This window comes from Bolinopsis microptera, chromosome 6 (genome assembly GCF_026151205.1).
Source record: "Bolinopsis microptera isolate Bmic1 chromosome 6, MBARI_Bmic_1.0, whole genome shotgun sequence".
NCBI classification, from domain to species: Eukaryota; Metazoa; Ctenophora; class Tentaculata; order Lobata; family Bolinopsidae; genus Bolinopsis; species Bolinopsis microptera.
In genome coordinates this window covers 16,248,220-16,271,927 of record NC_087077.1, presented here as the reverse complement: position 1 = coordinate 16,271,927, position 23,708 = coordinate 16,248,220, and the positions used below count along the sequence as shown (strand labels likewise).

Below are 23,708 nucleotides of genomic sequence, written 5' to 3'. Positions count from 1 at the left end.
ACTGATGAAAACTAAATGAAAATATTCCACGTTCCGGCACTCATTGGCTTTTTACAGCTAAGATTGCTGATTTTTGTTATTTGCCTTGCTTCACTTTGTCTGTCGAAAGCCGTGATGCTCCCCACTAAACACTACAATGTTAAAAACTCACGCTCGGCCTTATTGTAACAATGCTACAATGGGACACTGAAATAAGGGGATGACTGACTTATCACGTACAGACTACAGAGCAATGGGACCGACTGAAAAATTGTAGCTATGGTAACGACTGACAGATGGTAGCGACATGGTAACGACTCAACGACTGAAATATTTGAAACAAGGGATCAGCTGTGGCAACCACGACTCCCAATCAGGGGGATCAGCTGATTGCTGTGACAACCACAACTCCGAATCAGGGGGATCAGCTGATTGCTGTGACAACCACAACTCCGATCAGCTGATTGCTGTGACAACCACAACTCCGAATCAGGGGGATCAGCTGATTGCTGTGACGACCACATCCTATAACTCTAATACTGTTGTCAGGCAACCTTTACCGACAAGCCCCTCCTGCCGGGGTGTTTCCAAAATACCATTTAACTTGCAATTGTGAATTATGAGAGTTTGCTATGTTAGTGGGCCAATAATTTGATTTAATCCTGTGTAATCCCGCAATTACTAATGATAAATGATGTTTCATGCAACTGCTAATGATGTTTCACGCAATTACTAATGAGCTTATTTCCGAGGATTATAATTAAAGAGCGAAGCAGGAAAACTGTCCAGATTACTAGTAACCTAGGTTGCAAGGCTAGTAACTAGGGTAGTAACCTAGGTTACTAGTAAATATAGACAGCACAATATGGTCCTCCAATCCTGAGCTCAACGATATCATTGTTTAATTATTACGTCATTAATCAGTTAATTTTGTATGAATATGTAATCTGCATATTGTGATAAATGCGGGAATTTTTGACCGACTGGAATTTAAATTTAGTGGTAGTAATAGTATTATAAAATCTGCATAAAATTATGTTGCTTTCAGACTAATCACTAAAGATTGTTATTTTAACCACCTCCAGCATATCAATATGGATCTGCGAATCTAATTTACATTTACTGAGAACCGGATGGTATAAGCTATGGTAAGGTTTAGAAGTAACGTTTATCAAGAACAGAATGGCCGTAACAAATATAAAATGAGGGTTACTTTCAGTACAGAGGGGCAGTGTACAATTGGATGTTGTACGTAAGATAGTTGTAATATATTAATATATTAAGAACCGCAAGTCTCAATAGTATGTCACTCAACCGACTACATCTTTACAACTATGGGATTGAAAAAATAAAACTATATTTCCTTTGTCAAATCACGTAAATTTGTTAAAAATAATTGTGGCTGTGTCACATCCAGAAATAAAATTTACTTGATAAAATTGACTTTTAATATCTTTAACACATGTGAGTTTCACAGGCTGCATCAAAGGGTGATTTGGTGGCTTTAAGTTAAACGAGCTTAGCTGCTTAACAACTCTTGAATTTTATTACCTGAGTGAATAATACGTATATGTGAATAATCAATTTTAACTGTTGTTAAATTTGAAAATTTTGGTAATTTAACATCAAAATGCTAAAAATCCTCCTTACTAATTTTATCGAGATCCGGGACGAGCGTTTCAAAGTCCACCAGCGCTGAAAACCTCTTGTTCCTCGGTGACTCTCTCGGGGACGCAAAGGGTGATCTGTTAGAGGTTTTAGTGGGTGATCTGTTGGATCTCCTGCTGTGCCCTCCCGGACTCTGATGTGGTTTCTTTATGTAGAGGTGAATAGCTCCTCGCATCTTGAGTCAGACAGTGTCTTCACCTTGAATATCAGATTATATCAGGAAGGTTTCGTGTTAAAACCAATACTAATAGTACGAAACAATGTGGTGACAGGACGGATCTTATGAGAAAAGACGTGGGAAACAAAGCAAGCAAAGGGAGAAACTGCTTGCAGAATGCAGACGTTATACAGTGTAAATGAAGAGTAGGTGTATCGAATTCGTTAAACTAAAGGAGCAATTACAAAAGCTGACAGCTACATTTTAGAATTATTAACCCCCTGGTTGCCAGGCCAACAACCACCAGTTACATCACCATTACATTGCTTGGACCCCTTTCCACAAAATGTTGCTTTGTTTAAAAAAAACTGTAAAGGTGAAACATCCAGATACCTAACTTACTATCTAATAACCATGCCTCATGAATTGGCTTTAAACCCCTTCACCTATCAGTTAAAAAACCCCACCCTTTTTGGCATATGGAGCAAACGTCATTTGTATCACACCCCCTAAACAGAGCGTAACAGTGTAGAACGCAACCCGGCACTGGCAATAAACATTGTGCAGATACAACTGCGGCTATTTAGCTCCGGAGTATCCTCCAGCTATGGCCTTGCCCACGTGCAAATTATCTGACCAATCACAGCACGCCGAGAAGACAAGAGTGTCGACAGTCAAGCAGGTGTAATTCACACTTTCTAATCCTCATGAAGTATCGCCGCACAAGTGTCAAGTAGCCTGTATGTGTTCGTGAAGTTTGCAGGATCAGATGAACTCATGATTTTGGAGGGTTTGGGACTGCACTAACAGTGATCTCAGTATGGAACTGTTAGGGAGAGTGCTGTGATCTAGACAAGGGCGTGTCTAAAGTCTAAAAGTTGGCGAAACGAAAAGTGCATTCATTTTACAACGCTCAAAAGTTAGCCATAAGCTGTAAATTAAAAGTAGACGAAATACAAAGGTACATATTGTAATTCAAGTCGCAAATAAACCGATTTCAACTTTTATATCATTTAAATTTAACCATTTTAAGAGTCATAAGACAAAAAGTGCTTGATCTTCGTGACCAACGCTCATTGATCTCACACGATATTATCGTATTACTATCGAATTAGATTATTACTGCATGTTATTATAACTATATCACTGACTGCAACGTCATGTAAAATCTAGTTTTTATTGATGCACAAGCCGCAAAAAACGTCTCCAACGAGTTAAACACCAGAAAGGAAGCAAACTGAATTAATAAAACGAATTGTCTGCAGACAACTACTTACGACATGTACACTGTACAGAGTACTAGTTCAGGCTGACTAAACTAAGTTTTCTGTCGCCAAGCTCGCACGTTTTATCAGACCAGTGGAAGGAAAACTTGGCTCAATAGCTCAAGTATCAGAACACACGAACACTAACCCAGTCAACTATTTACAATCATTATTTGTCACACCCCCAATCTCCTGTAAACGTAAACAAAGCGTAAAAAACGCCGTATTGCCGACACATAATGAAGGAGTAAAATCGGGCGTGCAGTTACCCAGCAAAAGCGAGATGACTCCTTCATAATACTAATATGACGCCGCAGGTGCATAGCCGGATTATCTCAGAGGCAGTTTACTCAACACTGCACTGAAAGGAGAGAGAACTGCAATAAACGAGCAGCAACGTGTGGATATTACTGTCCTCTATAAACGACAGTTAAAAGTGTTGGTGTCTGCAGGGTTGTGGGTGTCGCTGCCTCGCACTATCTCTCTACGAAGGTTCTTGCCAAGCTTTATACTCTAGTAGCTGCTATTTATAGTTATTTATAGTTATATATATTTATAGTTATATATATAAAAAACATATAATATGTTTATGTAAATTTTGAACTACCGGTATAGTTGTGTGTGTTAGCGCGAATAAGAGTCAACTATCTCAAGCTAAGTTGGATCGTAAGATTAGAGCTAATAACCATAATATAATCGACTGCCATGACTTCAACTTTAACTTTTCTAATCAAACTTACAACTAAAACAACAGAGCACAACCAGTCTACGTTTATTAAGTTCATGCAAGGTCTGAACCTTGGCTAGAAAGGAAGATATGAAAGTCAAGAGAAAGAGAGGCGGAATTTGGAGGTAATCTGAACAAGTAATTGTCAGTTCGGACGTGATGACATGTCCCACTTAGAGGCCCCCTACACCTGCATGAGTCTGCAATTCATTCGGTGGCTAGAGTTCATGTGCAGTCCTGGTCACGTACTCCGGACTCTACGGACTACCCACATCACAAACCGTTATTAGGGGCGTGAAGCAGTTAGGCCTTCAGAAAAAGAAGCAAGGAAGTATCGAGTAAGCTCTGAACCCTAGAGTAAACGAAGGTTCTAATTCACCTGAGTATAGAACTTTAAACAGCTGCAGTACATACCAAAATACTGTATATACCCAGAATACCAAGCTGTATCTGTAGGTTCCCCCGGAGCTGTTACGAGATACGGTTTATATACTTCCGTTCTGCGGTATTCCAAAATCGCTTTGTGACTGTCAAAAGATAAATTTAATAACCTGCATTCCCAGGGCACTGGTGGAATACTCAGTTGTGTGTCTGTCGTAATAACGGATGAAGTGTAGTTTAGTGTTAACATCAAACGAACACAGTGTCCATTACTCGTGAGCTTGTCGCCATTTTGTGAAGCACACTATAAGATACCTTTTAACTGGGAGATACCTACTAGAGTGGTTACTAAGAATATATCAACTGTTTTCTTAAGAAAAATCTGATATACCAGCGAAAGGACGAATGCAACAGTTAAACGGGCGTTTGTCCGGTTCCTGTTAAAAATCTGTATTACCAGCATTTTACTGACTCATTAAAAGGCGGATTTTGCTACTAACTCGAAAATAGTTACTATGCACTTATTTTGCCTATAATGCACGACTCTTACTATTATTAAGTCAATATTTTCCTTCCGATAACTTTTAAAACTTGTGAATTCGGTCAATATTTTGCTAAATTCACATTTATAAAAATTCACGTACTTTTCCAGAATCACTGTAACACTTCAGCAATTCTGGTAATACGAAAAACTAGTGACTAGCTTAAAGTTAAACTTTTAATGGAATTAGGTGAAACCTTACAATTTAGTACGAGCTTAAACTGTCAAACTAAAGCAACAGAACACGAGTATAACCAAATGTTCGCCAAACACACAAGGTCAACAAGGTCATCAAGATCATTAAGGTCAACAAGATCAACAAAATCAACAAGGTCAATTTCACGAATCACAGCATCTCCATCTGCTCTACTCAGAAATGCCTCGTAGACCAATGTCATTTACCATGGCACCGGGACAACTATTCGTATAATATCAAATATGCACTCGTATCATTGCATTTACCCCCTTCCCCAACCCCCTGGACTCCAGTGCATTGTATTGTAGTTAACATGGCAATACATTGTATTGCAGTTAAAATAGCCTGAAATCAACTTCCACTCAGTATGAATCTACCCAATTACGTCTCCACATCCGAATTGACTGACACATTGATTGTGTCTAGACTTTCTAATATTGTGCTATGATTTGTGTGAATAATAACCTCTAGACTCTAGAGACATAAACCACTGACATAAACCAGTGCTTGGCAGGGACACCACTGAAGTAATGCTCCAACTCTGCAAGTAGATTACATTTTATAAAAAGGTATAAAAGGAATAAACTTTCCCATACAGGTTATGAGTAATGCCCCAATCTGTAATCGTTTTTGAGCAGCTTGGTGCAGATCATGATTCAGGTATCTCTGGAATGTAAACAGATTGTTTTTCGTAAAATAAACTCCGATTTTCATTAATTTCGTTGAAGTCTATATAGTGTTAAGATATTATCAATATTGATGGGGCTGGCTAGCTGCCAGTTTATGATAGTAATGATGTTGAGATTTCCCGTCTATTGTAAATATCGCTCTCTAAATCTCTTCAATCCAAATTGATACGTAATCGAGATTAAAGGTTAGCAACGTTTGTTAAAAGTTGTATGTTTTCATTTACTACCAGTTACGAGGTCAGGTCGTAAGTTTCCTATACGCGGTTCTCGTAGCTCTTGGTTCCACCCTTTCGATGGTTCCTGAATGCAGATACTACAGTACTTTATATGAGTATTATATGTACGCAAGTTGAATAATGCGCATATCCCAGCTGCTTTTTGCAGACTCCCCAGCGATGAAAGTATACGTGGTGTGAATACAGGTTATCTACTGTAGTCGTGTAACTATGGTAACTAGGACTCCTATCCCCCGGTGTATCGGCACATGAACTTGTATTTGCACACCTTGCAGTGCAGTATTCACACTGTCGAGAAAACATGACAGAACCGATATTTAACAGCCATATTCTGCGCCCTCGTACTACACTGTATGAGCACTTGCAGGCTCACAAGTTGTGCGTTAGTAGAGGCTTGAAACCGCCACCGTGGAGACGGTGGTAACCATGGAGACCGCTACCGTTTTATCCTGAACCTGGCTCCTAAGATTACACGAGCAGTGAGCCGCCGGACGGCGTGTCAAACCTTTGGTGAACTCTAAGTCTTTGAGTTTAAACACAAGTTCTCAGTTTTTTTCGTAACATATTTGTGGTGTTTTAATTTCAGTTCTAGACAGTGCAGATGGCAAGTAAGTTCTATACAAACTCAATACAGTAACATATTATTGGCTTATATTATATGGTAGTGTAACTACTTTTTAAGTTTTAGTTAACTTCGGTACAACATAAATGCATTGGTCACACATATAATGTTCCGTACAGATGTGTGCAGTCAAAAGTAAAAGTACTACGAATTGTAGGATGAACATTTGTTGTGAAAACCTGCACGTTGCGCGCACGGGGTAAAAAATTGTGGGGGTTTAAAAGTAACTAATATTAATAAACATTAAGGAAACAATAAAATAATAAACATGCTGCGATCGCTGATCCTAAATCTCTAAATTATGCACCAATATGCAAGTAATTGATCACCCTTTTTGGACTGTACGATCAGTATTAGAACTACTTTAATTCTACCGCATATTATATATATATATATATATATCTAACGGAGGATCATGTGGGGATGTCATTACCCTATATGGTAGTGTAACTATGGTAACAATACCATGCCATATAAGGTTAAAGGTAGTGTAATAAAAGAGCCTAATGAACTGACCTGAGTGGCGCGGTCTCAGTATGTCTGAATGACGAGGCGCGAGGATGGTTGGAGGTTTCCTCTCCTGCACCGAGCATCTCCTCCCTCCTCCGTACCCGTTGTTATTACTGTGAGCAGTCTCACTTACTCTGCTAGGTCTTCTGGGTCGGTAGAATAAGTTCCGAGACATTTCAGGTCCTCGTCAACTGAGTAGTCGTGGTCCTTTTTAGGGGGTCAGGAAGTACAGATTCAAGGGTTGAAAGACACTGACTTAACATTGAACAAAAATACGCAACCTACGACAACAACTCTTAAGTTTCGAAAATAAAGTGGCTTATAATCGGGTAAATAATTACAGTGCAGGCTGTCGTAAGTATATGGGATAAATCTAAATCTAAATTTCAAGCTGGCAATCTCTCAAAAAAAGAAGTTCAGAAGTTCTTAAACGAACGAAAATCTGGACTCTAAATATGCCAAGCTTCTGTTTCATTTCTAAACATGTCAGTTGGTCTTCATTAGACCGTCTAAAAGCAAGCTTGCAACTCAGGGTCATTATTTTCATGATATACAGATATGATATATAATTTTGTCATAGATTTGGAAACTAGGAATTTATGGGAGAAAAACTAAAAGATGCCCTAAAGTTATGAATCGCTGGCGTTCACAAAGGAAAAAAATTCTTTCGCACGATTTACAAATTGTCAACTTATGAATGGAGGACTACTGGACGGGTCAATTAGTAGTACACATTCAGTTTGGACTCCCTATAGGCCACATGAAATCTATCTGGGCATGAGTCATAATGGTTGAGCAATTTGGAAATCTAACCATGGGATCCATCTAAAGGGATGTCATTTGTGACAAAAGAAACGGTTGGGCAATTGCGAATTAGTGGCAATACTAAGCAGTATCCAACAGATACAAGAGAAAAACAAGTAGTCTGAGATAAATTAAAGCATATCAAATAATAGGCCCATGTGCCATGTGCCAAGTATGCAGGAGGAGTATCTCAAAGCGAGTAAGTATTGTGAAATTAACTGGCAGAAATAAGAAGTGCTCAGAAAGTAGGGGCGGTGTGAAAGATAACTATAGTTCTGGCAAACGCGCTGTTTTTTATCTTACAACGATACGTTCATGCAGATTGCATGTTTTTGGCCGAAAGTGAGCTTAAATTGATGCTGCAGCCATCAAATTTCTATCAAATGGGAGTGGGATTTAAAGTTGGTACGTAAAGTGCACAATAAAAACCCTGAATTACTGCAAACCCCGATTTACTACAAACCCCGATTTACTGCAAACCCTGATTTACTGCAAACCCCGATTTACTGCAAACCCCGATTTACTGCAAACCCTGAATTTCAATTACTGCAAACCCCGATTTACCGCAAACCCCGATTTACTGCAAACCCCGATTTACTGCAAACCACGATTTATCATTTACTGCAAACCACAATTTACTGCAAACCCCGATTTACTGCAAACCCCGATTTATTGCAAACCACGATTTACTGCAAACCCCGATTTACTGCAAACCCCGATTTACTGCAAACCCTGAATTACTGCAAACCATGATTTACTGCAAACCCCGATTTACTGCAAACCCCGATTTACTGCAAACCCTGAATTACTGCAAACCATGATTTACTGCAAACCCCGATTTACTGCAATCCCTGAATTACTGCAAACCCCGATTTACTGCAAACCCCGATTTACTGCAAACCCCGATTTATTGCAAACCCGGATTTACTGCAAACCCCGATATACTGCAAACCCCGATTTACTGCAAACCCCGATATACTGCAAACCCCGATTTACTGCAAACCCTGATATACTGCAAACCCCGATTTACTGCAAACCCCGATATACTGCAAACCCCGATTTACTGCAAACCCCGATAAACTGCAAACCCCGATTTACTGCAAACCCCGATTTACTGCAAACCCCGATTTACTGCAAACCCCGATTTACTGCAAACCCCGATTTACTGCAAACCCCGATTTACTGCAAACCCCGATTTACTGCAAACCCCGATTTACTTCAAACCCCGATTTACCGCAGCTGGCTCCGTTCACCCACACATCGTGTTAAATCAGGGTATTACTGTACAACAGAATAATTCCCGGCCGAGTTGAACAATCGAGTTGGAAGAATGATAAACTATACACATTCGCAGCTCAATTGTTCAATTATTAATACAGCCTGGCCTTTACTGTAGTACTATGTCCCGGCCACTCGGTCAGCACTGCTAATACTAGTTCAGCATGCTTGTAGTATGTTGGAACCAACATCGGAAATAAAGGAGAAAATAGAAGAGGCTATTGGTATACCTGATATAAACTGCAGCAGCGAATAAATTCAACTTGTTAGTGTCTTTCTATTATAATTTCGAGATTTTTGTGCCCAGCTTTACTCGACAGAGGTATGGCTGCATTTGTTTGCGTCATATTGTAGACCAACCTATATTCCAGATTGTTTCCTAGTAGTAATATTCACTAATAAAGTATGAATGGGCGTGTTAAATGAAGTATTGCACATTTATTAGGTTTTTAGAAGCCAAGATATCTTCATATCTAGGTTTAACTGTTATGATGGAATTTGAAGTGACTCTAATAGAACGCTAGTTATGAAGTTTGGAGATCAGATCAAACCCGCCGTCAGCACCTTGGGTTTCCTATCTTGCCCACTGGACCAAAACTAAATACCTACCGACTTTCAGACTTTGTTCGAACGAAGATAATCAACCAACTAAAACAGCAGGTATTCTAGGATTTACTAACGTCAGATAGTACGTTAGCTGTAGCTCTCACTATTAGCTAAAACAACAGTGATTCTAGGATCTACTAAAAACATAACGCCAGATAGTACGTTACTAGACTGGTGGGTACTCCAGTCTCTAATCAGGGTTTTACTTTAACAAGTCTATAGTAAGATAGTACCATAAGGGGTTGTTCACATGTTAGTATTACGTAATCAGCCGAGGGGGGAGGGGGGGTTCCAAATGATTACGCGACCCCATTACACTAGGTACTAGGTAGTAGGGACAAGCAAGATCCTCGCGGCACACAGGTAGCCATCTAAAAGTGAAACACAGTCGTATCCCTTGTCACCAAAGTGGAACCAAAGTGAAACCAAAGTGAAACCAATGTGAAACCAAAGTGAAACCAAAGTGAAACCAAAGTGAAACCAAAGTGAAACCAAAGTGAAACCAAAGTGAAACCAAAGTGAAACCAAAGTGAAACCAATGTGAAACCAATGTGAAACCAAAGTGAAACCAAAGTGAAACCAAAGTGAAACCAAAGTGAAACCAAAGTGAAACCAAAGTGAAACCAAAGTGAAACCAAAGTGAAACCAAAGTGAAACCAAAGTGAAACCAAAGTGAAACATTCCCTTACAACATGTGTCCCTGCAGATCGAGTGAAACAAAGATTAACACTGAAAAACTGCAACACTATGGATTTTATAGTAGACAGTGCGAGACTATTCACTGTGTTGTTTTCATTTCTAGATTTCCTCTGGCTAGTCTATGTTTAGGAAGTTGGAATGCAGAACGATTGATTTTTGACAGAGACAGATGATCATCATGCATCATAATGAAATTCTGAATCAAATCACGTTCATTACTAGAAAGAGAAAGATGATTGGTAGATCACTGTCAGGTGGCATTAATAGTTTAAAGACGGCTAACACAAGACAAGTTTAAGTTCAGACCTGAACAATATAGATTGAGCCATATGAGTTGCATTGGACAATAGTTGCTTTCAAAGTAAAGAATATTCATTCTTACTAATGACTTAATGAAAAGCTGGGACATTGAAATCAGGAAGTCAGTATTAAGATGATAGGCATGCTCCATGAATCCTCATTGAAAGGCATAATAGGGATACGGAGACGCTCAAACGGACACCATAGAGCCATAGCAACCGCATGACTATAGTAACCGTGGGAAGGTTACTCAACGGAGATTATGTCGGTGGTACTGACAGGGGTACTAATGCTATTTATCTGGTACCAACAGTCTCAAGAAGTCGAAGAGGTATGACTGGAATTCCGGCGAGAAGTTCATTGTAACTTTTAGTTCTACAACTTTGATCTGATCTCCATAACTTTGCTACAAAATACGGCCAACAAACTCTAACGCGTATCTTAGTACGCACGACAGCACGAGCATTAAAAGACGGGAATTTGTATTATATGATAAACAATTTTACATCAGAAGTGGCAAAACACGAGCATTAATAGTGATAAAACACAGTTATTATAGTATTATAGTCTAGAAGGTTACATTACAAGTTGCAAGCAGTTGAAAGAAGAAGATAACTCATGAGAAGAGGGAGCCTGTCAAATTTCTGTTTATCGGAAACGGCGAATATCACTGTGTTGACGGCAGGATATCGGATACTCGGATAGTTATGTTTGTGACATTTGTGACATTTGTGAAATTTATTGCAAGATTTGCTGGTTAAATACGTGTTGGAGCTGGATATGATCACGATGTTGCACTGCTAAAAGTGTAAGATATAATGATTATAATTGCAGGTACTGGGAAGTTTATGCTGCTACGGTATCGATCGGCATTTACATATCATATTGGACTAATTCATCCGTCACTTATGTTGCGTTAATACTTTAAGATATTTACGTTAATACTGAGTATTGAGGTCAAGTCATAGTTCCTCACTCTATATTCACATGTTTAAATTGAGGTATCAAGGACAAGATATATCAGTATCATGGTATATATCTTTATAAGTTTTTATCACATATATTAGCTCAATAGGTTTAGTCTGTTTGAATGCTGTAGATAAACTGGGGAGTTTATAGTTAGGGATGCTACTACCTTATATGGGAATCACGTGACTGTTAGACGGACGACCATCTCGAGCTGTTATGCGTCAGCGCCGTCAATGTTCATGAGCTATCACACTGAGCCTCGACGGAATTATGCGTAACAGATGTTAATACGTTTAAGATATTTACGTTAATACTTAATACTAAGTAGCCAGTAGGTCAAGTTATCCTCACTTTTAATTCATGTTTAAATTGAGATCAATATAATATATTACTATGGTCTATATCTACTGTCTTTGTAGGCGCGGTTTAAATCTCCACAAAAAGCACACTCCCCAAATTGCGCGAATTGCAATAACTTCTTTTAAACTTTTGAAATGTATTTAGAATTAATGTATGCACTCATATAAATCGCTTGGGGTAGTTTTCGAAGTAAATAACAAACTCAAACACGTTATTGTTTTATTTCTCCACAACAATTCCCTGTTCAATTTCGGTCTACGCATCTCAAGTAAATGAAGAATCAAGATTCAAGAAAGTTAAGGAACTATTTCATACGTATCAAATTGGATGTGCTTTTTATGGAGATATCTTTATATCAGATATCTTTATATCAGATAGAAGCTCAATGAGGTTTAGTCTATAATTGGTAGATAAACCGCGGGGTCTAATCTAAGTAAACCGGGGTTAACTTTAAGGGAAGCATCTTGAACAAACTTCTGAGCAGTCGTGAACGTAAGTGTTTATGAGACTTTATAACAAATGCAAGATGAAGAAGGAACTTAAGAATTGATCGGTCTACAGTATGGAGTTTGCCTGTATATATTATATAATGCTCAACTGATAGTGATATCGTTATATCATCTGCCAAAATTGCAATTGTAAACCCTGAGCCTTTTTCTGCAAAAGTTCATTGGGGGGAGGGAACTTTCGTTTATCTAATGATTCTCTTCAATACAAGCTTAATACACGTTATGCTCTCAAACGGCTGAATGTTACTCGAATGTGCTGAAAAAGAACTTACATATTACATACGTAAATAATTATTCACCTTCTTATACCATGACTGTGAATATAGCCTTTTAATTCCACAACGAAAATCATTATGTCTATTGTCTACACGTAAATTGAGAAACCACTTAGACTACGAATAATCCAGGAAATTTGATTTTTCATTGTACTTGAAGGACGAATGGTCATTTCAAAGATTAAGTGCTTTATAGTGCCATACAAAAGAATTCTTGTTTGACCGAAAGATTTTCCTTTGAGATTAGGACAATTGCAAAGCTAAGATTATGGCCTCACTTTACGGTCGTTTTAATAAACATTAACTTCACAATGCTCATGAAATATTCTTCTTATACCTTTTAGAAAACTTATGGACTGCGGATACCAAAAATACGGCAGCCACCTAATTAAACGTGAGTGTCACAGAGTTGAACTTATAATTGCGCCTCAGTTAAAACAATAAACGCACAAATGTTCAGACATTTAAGGTGGTATAACTATACGTTTGCACGACATGAACCAAGCACTGGTTGCTAAGTGGTGCTAAGTGAGATGAACCATGCAAAATATAGTGCTTTGACGTAAGACGTACTTGCCAGTCGTGTATTCTGTCGTCAAGAAGCTGATTACACGATAATCATACCGATAACTAAAAACTAGCACGGAACCAGGACAACCACTGGGTAGAGGCAAACAATACCAGCTGGTTTTAACAATATTGCGGCTCAGCTGGCTCCCCAACCTATATAGTATTACTAGTGTTAATGTTTAGATCACATCTTTGTAATTGTCCCAATCTTACTGAGTATATAAGTTAATGTTATAACAATGTTATAAAAATGTTATGAACAATGTGGTGTGGTGTTCTAATGGAGCACTTTACAAGGTTTACATGTGGTACATACTACATACAGGTGCTCACAGTCACATGACACCATGACTGATCATTGGTCACTGAACATTGTTCAGTCTGTTCAGTCTGAACAGGTCATAAGCTAAGTAGCTAACCCTTTTCTTCATTTTGAACGCAGGAACAAAGTATAAACACTTGGTTAAGGTAGTAGGTATTGTCAATCAGCAATGAACAAATAACTATGAAGTTGCCTTAGGTCACGTATATGTCACAAACGTGCAGCCAAATATTGCGCACCCACAATGGGAACATCCCACTCAGACCAAGACGTGTTGAAGCAACAATTCAACTTAAAGCTGGAGACTGATTGTCCTACAAATGAGCAAAAAAACGAAGGTTAAAGGCCGACGGCTCATTGAATTTGGAGACTTTGACGGTTACCGACTTACCGTGTTGCCACCTGATATGTGAACTGAGACACGAGACTCACTTCCAGACGGTTACCCTGACCGACGACCGTGTTGCCACCTGATATGTGAACCTATAATACACGAGACCCACTTCAGGTTTGCAACATCAAATGATTGATTGCTCATAATCACAAACACTAGTCAGAGTGGTCACTGAGCAGGTCATAAGTTAAGAACGGGTGGCGTTCTCTTTGATGTAACCACTTTGTAAGAAACCTAAAATATTTTCATCTACTGGTTACCATTATCGATCGTGGTTCCAGGAGAACGACAGCGCGGCTTATAGTTGACACGAACAATAAACTTGAATAGAAGATTTTTGTGTCGCCGCATAGAGTTTCACAGACCTATAAATAGGAGTATAGCAATTTATGAGACTTTCAAACAGGTAGCCACTGTGAGACTACACGGGACTTAAAAGACACAATAACAATTCACATACTATGGAGACAGCTTAGATATATAATATTATGTTACTATCTCTCACGCTATGGCCGTGTATTCTAATTCAGTATTAGACAACGCCCTGACATCGCTCAACTTGTATAGTTGTAGCCAGCATTCAAATTAGCAAAACCAGTCAACCATGAGACGACTCTTAAAAACCCAAGCCCTTTTGTCATTCATCATTGCTTAGTGAATAAATATAACGTGTTCGTTTTAAGTAACATTGGTAATACTGATAGCGACACGGCCACGGATCTAAAATTTGTAATTCCGATAATTAAAGAAAAAGTGTATAAACTAGAATTGGGACATCACCCGAAAAGAGAGAAATGGATGTGTTTTAAGAGCGAAGCTGAAAGTGGAGACCAAATCTCTCATAAACAATCCCTTTGTTCACCAAATTTATTGAACAATAAATCATCAGACATAGTTAATTAATGATAATCTGCACGAAAAGCACGCGCACGTGTCGTGTCCTCGACTAGTCAATATTCAAGGTAAATTACAATTTGGCTAGCAGAAGTCAATATCCAAGGCAGATTACCACTCTTCATTATAAAACTGCACCAGAGTCAAGTTCCGCCGTATTCCTTTCAAGAAAAGTGGTAAATCCCGTTAGACAAGATAATATTAATTCATAATTATTAGAATTTGCAGATTTTGTTGTCTTCCGCACTGACTCTAGTATGGAAATTTGTACAAATTTCAAGTTGTGAGTTGACCAACGTTATCGCGTAAGACTCTTTCGAAGATTTGTAAATTGTGCTTTTATTTTTGGGTCAACCATCGCAACGTTAATATCATTTTTACCGCGTTTACCTTCACAAATAGTCTAAACTCATGCCCATAGAAACATAGTGTAATTGAACAGATAGTATCAGTGAGTGTCAGGCTTGTACGTACATACCACCAACCACGTACAATACATTCACTATTGAGCCATACGTTATCTGATATTTCATTGTCTACTTCAGATTGTAAACATATCGAAACTGAAGGTTTGATTAAGACGGCTGACGGCGGTGTATAAAACATGGTGTAATTGATGGAGAGGAGGTCCTCACACCGGTTTATTAAAAGCATAATTCCTCCCTGGTTAAGAACCTTACCTAATAACGCCCCTCAGCCTTCACCTTACCCCCTTACCTAATAACGCCCCTCAGCCTTCACCTTACCCCCTTACCTAATAACGCCCCTCAGCCTTCACCTTACCCCCTTACCTAATATGGTGATATCGTTAACATGATCCTCATTTCCCCCCATTAGAGGTAACGCCTCATCTCCGTACAAAGACTCCTCGTCCTCATCTGCTTCTCGTCCAGTATGTGTTTCAAAACTCTGCGAAACCCTGTCTCTGATGTTCTGGAACGACATCATGTCCAAGCCGGATTTGTCCGGCCGTGGACTGGTGCTCAAGCTTCTCTTTTTAAAGCCACTTCTTGATTGTATCAACAGTTGATTCGTGTTTGGCTTGATAGGATATATGAATCCTGCCATGAACTCTGCTGTCATCTTTACGCAACTTTGAGACTTTGACGAGAATCCCCGTTTTGCGCTTCATAAAATAATTTAAAGATTCAACAAAAAGGACAAATAGCAGTTAATAAGCGTAAAGAAACAACCAAGTTTAAGAATGACTAGAACCAAGAACGGTGTGTAGAGGAAATGTCATTCGTCCTAACTTCGACAATGGGGATTACCCCTCAACACAACATAGCTCGTGTGTTTAAAAAAGAAGTTAAGGCTTATAATGGATGCCCGATGCTCGCTTTATACGAGTCTATTTTGCACACATTAAGCCTCGATTTAGATTATTTTTCGAAAAAATGTTTACAAACCCGCCATTTCCGGCCATGTTTCCAGTATCACAGTGAAGACACGAGCGGGTGGGCATTTACTACTGAATCTAACCGACCATCTTGGGACGAGCCAATAATTTACCTACTTTGAAGTTTTGTCAACTTTATTGAATGTGATATGCAATTATGCAATAGACGAGGATTTATATTGATGGCAAATATTTATTTCAAAATTAGTGCTCACCTCGGGAAGCATTTTACTGAATATTCGGATTAATAAGGTGGTGTTTTTATGAGTTCAATAGCGAATAATAATGTTAATTTCAGTAGTAAAACCCTAGCTGTTGTTCACTGGAACACAATATTCGGTTTACAAAAATTTCATTGACTATTTACATATATTACCCAAGAAACCGAATGCTAAAGAAAGTGCCAAAAATCAAGCGTTGTCCGTCACGTAAATTCTAGATAGTCGGCGGCGTGCCAGAATGACCCGGCGGCGAACGGTTTGTACTCAACTTGTATTCTAGCAAAAGCACCACGTCAAAATTCAATACTCATTTTCAAAATGAATTGTTTCTATCGATTGAACAGATATTTGTTTTCAGTTTTGCGCCGATCATTGTATAATAATTAAAGGTTTATGACGTCGATGCCCATTTCTGCCTTTGGATAAAACTCTTGCTCAATTGTTCTTACTCGGACAATCCATACAATTTTGATTTACCCGAAGACATTACTAATAATAGTAAACTCCAGGCAGCTATCATGTGATGAGTTTTACTAATAATTCATATCACGTGATCAGTTTAAATGATTATTATTTTGATGGTTGTAAACAAAAGGAGCATTGATGGTTACAATCTGTGCCTGTCTCCGTGTGCGTATCGATTAAAATCACTAATTAATATATAAAAGATATCTACCAAACTGTGTATGATCATGTTTTAAAGAATCTACGCAACAACAACAACAAAAATCAACAAAATGATAGAACTCACGGCTCAAATGTAAGGATCATATTAACTTTTGGAATTATGAACCCAGTATTATTGAATTTATGTCGTATGACTAGGGTGTATTTCAGAGAGTAAGCTACTAGTTTTACTTAGTCAATTTACAGTGCTCAGTACAATCTGATTAAGTCCTGTAGTGTTATTGAGTCTTATTTGATGAGTCTTTCAAAAAAAATGTTGTTTTTTTTTCTAAGCACATTTCTACGATCAGTACAATGTTTATATATATCCCTGATAGGTCTCAGTAATTATCAGTATCAATATCAGGGCCGTAGATTAAAATGTGGTTAGGGCTAATAAATCACCCTAAATTCTCCTACCTGCTGATATCGTAAAACTGAATCCTCATACCTTTTCCAAAGATTAGTCTGCTGATATCGTACACCCCAGCAATCCCACCAAGAGGGAACTTTATATTCGGCATGGAGCGGTCTGGACGGACCCCTGCAGATCTCCGCCTCGACCTCTGACCTTGAGACATCCTGTTTCTTATACTCTTCCTGAACGACCTCATCATTCCACTGGTAGTGCTGGCTGATCCAGACTGGAGATGTGGACTAGAGTTACTTCTGGATTCTCTTCTGCTCGAGGTGGACGCCTCACCTTCGAATGCTAAAGCTTTGAAACGAATGCTAGTCGCTTTGGACTTCTTTTCTTGTGCTGAAGCGCGACGTTGGATCATGAGTTGAGCATGGTTTACCTCTACAGGACCCACAATAAGTCCGGACATAAACTCGGCCGTCATCTCTGCGTTGAAGTGTCACTCTATCTTTAAGCTTCTGTAGAAATAGGTCGGGACCAGGAAACGAGCGATACTAAGTACAAACGATGAAATAAAAAGAAGCAAATTTATTAATGGTGTGCGGGTTTGTCTCTGACATTAAACCCGGCCTGTTGATAATTAAGTGTACAATTTGATTGGATCATTTATTGACACTTTCAATGAAAGTAACCAATATTATAGATTTGAGTCGTTATCTCGGGTTTCTGTTAAATTTAATAGATCAAATTACTCATTAGATATTGTCGCTGACTAAGATGTACCAATACAATAATTGGAGCTATACTGATAAATCATTCACCTTTGTTTCCTTTTGGATAATCCTCTATAAAAGTAATTGGGTCCGGTTAATTATTGTTCATCATGACGTCAAACAGGACGGAAATAGACGGAAGTAAACCAGAAATAACGCCAGAACTTAATCCAATTTAATTTCGACACGTGCAGACAGCATGGACATTATTAGTTGATGTTATAAGCTGATTGGTTATTCAGCATCAACTCGAACCATTCATCCTCTTTAAATGGGAACTGAAATGGAGCGCATATTATGCTGTTCTCATCATACAGTTTATAAGGTTTAGGCCAGGAATATGATTGGAATTTTGCCATCGCTTGGTTAATGGTTTAAGATCCAGAGTTTGAGTTGTTGACGATCTGTTCAACTTTACAGACTCTATTGATCCTAGGCTTAGTTGTGGAATACGGGTAAAACCCCCAGTGGTTCCGTACAATTTTTGCGATGCGACTCTGTTTCAGATGAATCCATTATCCAGGGGATGTAGTATCTCCTACCACTTAGCAAACAGTAGTTCACAATGGAAGATAACTTAGTTCCGCTATTTATTTGAGAACCTGGTATCGCGGCGCCATGTGTATAACATACAATATCTCCCTTAACTAAGTGTACCTTTCCTAATACTGGCGCATTTAGCATGATAAAGTGATAAGTTCCACGCGGTGTACTGCACGGGAAGCGGTGGACTGGTCAGATTACAAAATATTATTCAGATCAGTCAATTTCCCATTACTCTCGAGTAGCTATTTACTAGTCAGTATCATAATTGTCAGTCCTAATTGAGATATCATTATAGTTGGCTTCTTGTCAGCCTACTCCGACTGAAGAACTGGAGGGATTCCAAGGAGATTCACATCGTATGATTGGGCTGCTTGCTTCATTACTGAGATCGATGATCATGGTTTTCAATACTAAATGTCGTCGTTTGTTAAAGATGATCATAATGGTGTATAAAGTTAATCACAATGCAATGTTGATGCACAAAATAATGTCGGTCTGCGGCATTGCGGCAGTTCAAATTTCATGATCGGCCAATACCTGGATCATTGAAGCAACATCTCTAACTCTACTGATTTGAATTGAGCTTTACATATAACTACATAAATCATGAAATGGCTTGGACTAAATATCACAATAGCATGTGATATATATTTCATGAAAACAATAGTGAAAAAGAGAGAGTGGCCTGCCACACCCACTGTAATTGATGACATTTTACGAAACTTTCTGGAAAAATAAGTTTGACCCATATCTACAATCTCTAAAATTTGTGTGCAATTCTGACACGAATAACGTGAGTTAATATTAATGGGTTGATTGTGCCCTTGTGGGCAGTTACCTCTGGGCAACCCTGTACAAAGCTTTAAAAATAAGACATGCATTAAAAACTCACGGAGTTTCTCGAGGTTGTTGCCATCATCACTGATGGAAGGCAGCCTGCTTCCTCTCCTACTGTTCTTGTTGGAGAACGCAGCCAACTGGGTGGCGTTGGCTGCGCTGCTTCGCCGTCTGTAGAAGAGAGCCATTGACATGGCCGCCAGCTTTACAGATGCTAGATGGGGGAGACTCCTTTATCAACTTTTCCTTCTTTTTTTCTCCTGGTTCTTAACCTTGTGTTGTGTAAAGAAGTTTCAGATCGTAACAAAAAAATTCAGCTTCTTTAGTAGCTGAGAAAATATGAGAAAATATAAGAAGCAAAGGTTCAAGAGGAATGGAAATTGAAAATGGCGGAGCTCAACTCAACCAATCGTATCTGATCAAATCTGATATTATATTGTTGTAATAAAATTTAAAAAAGTAAAGAATCAGGGCCCACAAAAACATATGCTTCCTCAGTAACTGAGAAGTTTCACACTTCTCAAGATACTGATAACAAGCAAGACTAATGATACTTGCAGAGCTGAACAATAATTAATCATTCGTTCTAACACTCTAAGTCTCTAACAGAGCTTAAGGTCGACAAAATAGGCTTCTTTTGTTTCTAAGACAACGTAACAAGCAAATCAAACGGTCAGGAGAATAGTCAGAGCCTAACTTCAACAAGAATTAATCGATCGTATCCTAATTCTCATCTTTTGTTGCTGTAAAGCTAGAGTCTCTATTAGCCAGAATATTGATTATTTAAGCATACACATTATGTAGTCAGCCTATGTTCAATGGTGGTTAACAGTAACTATTGCCTCTATTAATAAGGTTCAGTAACTAACTTCGAAAATGTTTTCGAAGTTTGTTACTGAACCTTATTAATAGAGGCAATAGTTAACGACCTGGTTATATATAATGCAACCATTACTTTTTCAATTTACCAACACAATATGAATAATGAACTTTAATAAGGAAAACTGTAAAGATATAGTAAAAATAAATTAATAAAATCGAAGGGAATAATAAATAAAACTACAGTTGAAGTGGTACGGGTCTCTTTCTAGTGAGACACTGAATCTTGAGTTACTTCGGAACAGACTCTAATAACGACAGTGGTAATCGGTGAAACATTCTGTATACGCGAGGCTACAATAAATCTGAATAGTGAATTAATTAACATACCTTACTCGGGAATATTATAGCGGGTTAATTTATGACTGGGAAAATTAATAACCGGGAAAAATATGGCGGACTTTCCCAAAACCCGCCAAATTATCCCGGTCATGTATTTACCGGTGGCCGACCTTTCAAGTTTTTTTTTCAGAGGTCAACAAATTTTCAACCGAAATTTCTGTTTTTGTTACTTGTTAAAGAAGTTATTTCAATTAACAGTTACTGATATTACTCAGAAATAGAAAAAAAGACACGTCTAGTATTTAAAGGAAAATAAATCTATAGCAATAATAAGTCAAATCTTCATTAAAGCGTATTCTCATTCTCATTATCGCTAATGTCCCCTCCATTATCATTATTAATATCCCCCTGCTGCTGACCGTCAAATTCGAAGTTGTATTGTTGTCTTAACAAGACTTTCATTTTGTCCGCTAATGGGGCTACTACTCTGAAGGTCAGCCGAAGCTTAATTTCCTGCCCACCGCTTGGTATTGGGGAACGTCTTGGCTTTGCATCTTCAACTGCTCCAGTAATCAATCCACCGTGGACCATGAAATAGTGGCACAGTTTACTCACTTCATGGGCAAGAAAAGTGAGAATCACGGTCCACCCTGAAATCTGATTTCTATAACCAAATTGTGATTTTTATAACGAAATTATGGTAGCAACCGCCAATAAAGTTACAGCCCTCCATCCACTGCTTCAAAAGTCTTCTCTAGCACATATGAGACTTCAGGTAAAATATGATGATCACCACCCCCTTGGAACCCCATAATCTGAGTCGGCGGGTTTTTTATGACTGGTAAAATTTTTGACCGGGAAAAATATGGCGGAATCTTCCAAAACCCACCACTTTATCCCGGTTATAATAATTCCGAGTAAGGTACATAATATGTGAATTAATTAGTATACATAAAGAATGGATGGATTGTCGCTAATTATGTGGTAATCGAGTAAATCAAATATTCCTGCTTTTCTTATGACAATTTTTGATATTTTTGATAAGATCGCAGTTATAAAAGTTTGTTTAGAAGTTCCAAACGAAACGCCCAGAACTGAACGGAAGCTAATTCGATCGAATAAAATGCAATATCTGCCAGCCAGCTATCGAATAGCAAGCAAAGTGATATGTGAATATCTCTCAAAATCCGCTTTAGTTAAGCCCGTGTTTTGTTTGTCACATTGTAACAGAGAGACACTGCTTTACCGAGAAGCGCCGCGCATGCACGCTTGTGGTACCGCTATGTGGTATTGTATGCATGACAGAGCTACTAGTGCGATCTGTGGAGTGTGAAGGATTGGTACCGCCTGTAGATTTGGATGCTAGTGGGGTGGTTACTGGTTAACAGACAACCGTATGTTTTGACACGCGACACTGCAGTCCTGAGTTTTGATTGGTCAACGTGGGAAACTGATTGGCCAGTTTGCTTCGTGAGTTCCGCAAAAGAGTGTGATTTATCTTTGTCATAGACGAACGTTGAAATACAATGGTTAAAAATAAATCTATACGATTTAACTAGCAATAACGTGAAAAGTGCCTTAAAATACTAAACTAAATTGAAAATGTAACTATATATTATATTGTTATATTTGGCAGTTATAATTGATATTGTGAAAGAGTTATCAAGAAGAAACCAAAGAAAATTTCCAATTGTTCGTCAGTTGGAATTCTAAACCGAGTTTTGAATGTAAACTCCGGATTGGAATATTATTTATGAGTCGCATAGTTGAAATGTATTCTTGAGTAAATTTCTATTGATCCCGTTTGGTGCGACAAGGAAAAGGCTCTTATCAGGAAAGGAATTATTCAACGTTACAATTTGACAACATCGTATTCATGATCTAAAAATTATATATAAAAATTATAAAAATTTAAAAAAATCCACACAACTGTAACAGTAGAAGCTATCAAGTAACTAATACTAATAGTGAAAATTCTTACCTCATCATGGCTTACTTACGAGCACATACCTCAACAGAAGACACAAAGATAATAAAATAAAAGAAATCAGTCCTTTGAGTATTGAGTAAAAGAAATAAATACTTTATAAAGATTATGAATTATAAAACTACGGCTACCCAGTCCAAAGGCAGCTCAGGTCGTCTGTTTAGATTACCCAAGACTTCAATATGATATCCCCTCACTCGATATGATTGTCTGAGTTTGTAAGCATGACTATAATAGAAAGTACGTGTCTAAGCCACACTGACATTTATCTTGAAACCAATTACTCAATTAGAATAGTACACGTGCACAGTATGTATAGCACGTGCATATTATGAAGCACATGCCTTTATTAGATTTATCATGATCGTTAAGCAGCTTGCAGACGCTATTAGATGTCGCTTTCCCGAATAATTTTATCTAGTAATGTAGTGGATAATGATACTTGGTAGGTTCATAAAATTGGACCGTCGGATATTATACCGTATCTTCGATTCTTCATCGTGTAATCTTAATTTAAGTCTAGAAATCACATACTAAATTTACCAAGGATTTGATGAGTTATTGATTCGTGATACCAGATGTCGGCCATCATCCGTTTAACATGTCCGTCTCCATGGTAACTGTCTCAGTTCCACAAAATTAAACTATTTTAATAGTCACATTTTCTTGCTCAGGTTGTAGTTGAAATTGGAGAATACCAGAAAACTTTGCTAAGATCATGGTAAACCGAATTAAATGTTAGGATGATTGTTAAGACAATAATTGTCTATTTGCTTATCCAGTTCAGGAGCACTTTTGTTTGTCCG

General features: G+C 38.2%; 1 protein-coding gene across 11 annotated transcripts in view; it reads right to left on the bottom strand.

The window, feature by feature from the left end:
* Positions 1-23,708, bottom strand: part of LOC134817069 (uncharacterized) — a 109,358-nt gene that overhangs the window by 19,664 nt on the left and 65,986 nt on the right. The window contains exons 1-2 of one of the 11 annotated variants that reach the window (XM_063826167.1): positions 3,082-3,277; positions 1,630-1,845 (exon numbers count right to left, since the gene is read on the bottom strand). The exons of 4 other annotated variants lie outside the window; for them this stretch is intronic. In XM_063826167.1, the coding sequence (XP_063682237.1) occupies positions 1,630-1,822 (193 nt within the window). In that variant the 5' untranslated portion in view covers positions 1,823-1,845; positions 3,082-3,277. Of the gene's footprint in view, positions 1-1,629; positions 1,847-3,081; positions 3,278-6,977; positions 7,285-15,742; positions 16,132-17,688; positions 18,195-19,809; positions 20,029-23,708 lie in introns of those variants that run through there. 6 more of the 11 variants (XM_063826169.1, XM_063826175.1, XM_063826162.1 and 3 more) reach the window with 6 other exon arrangements.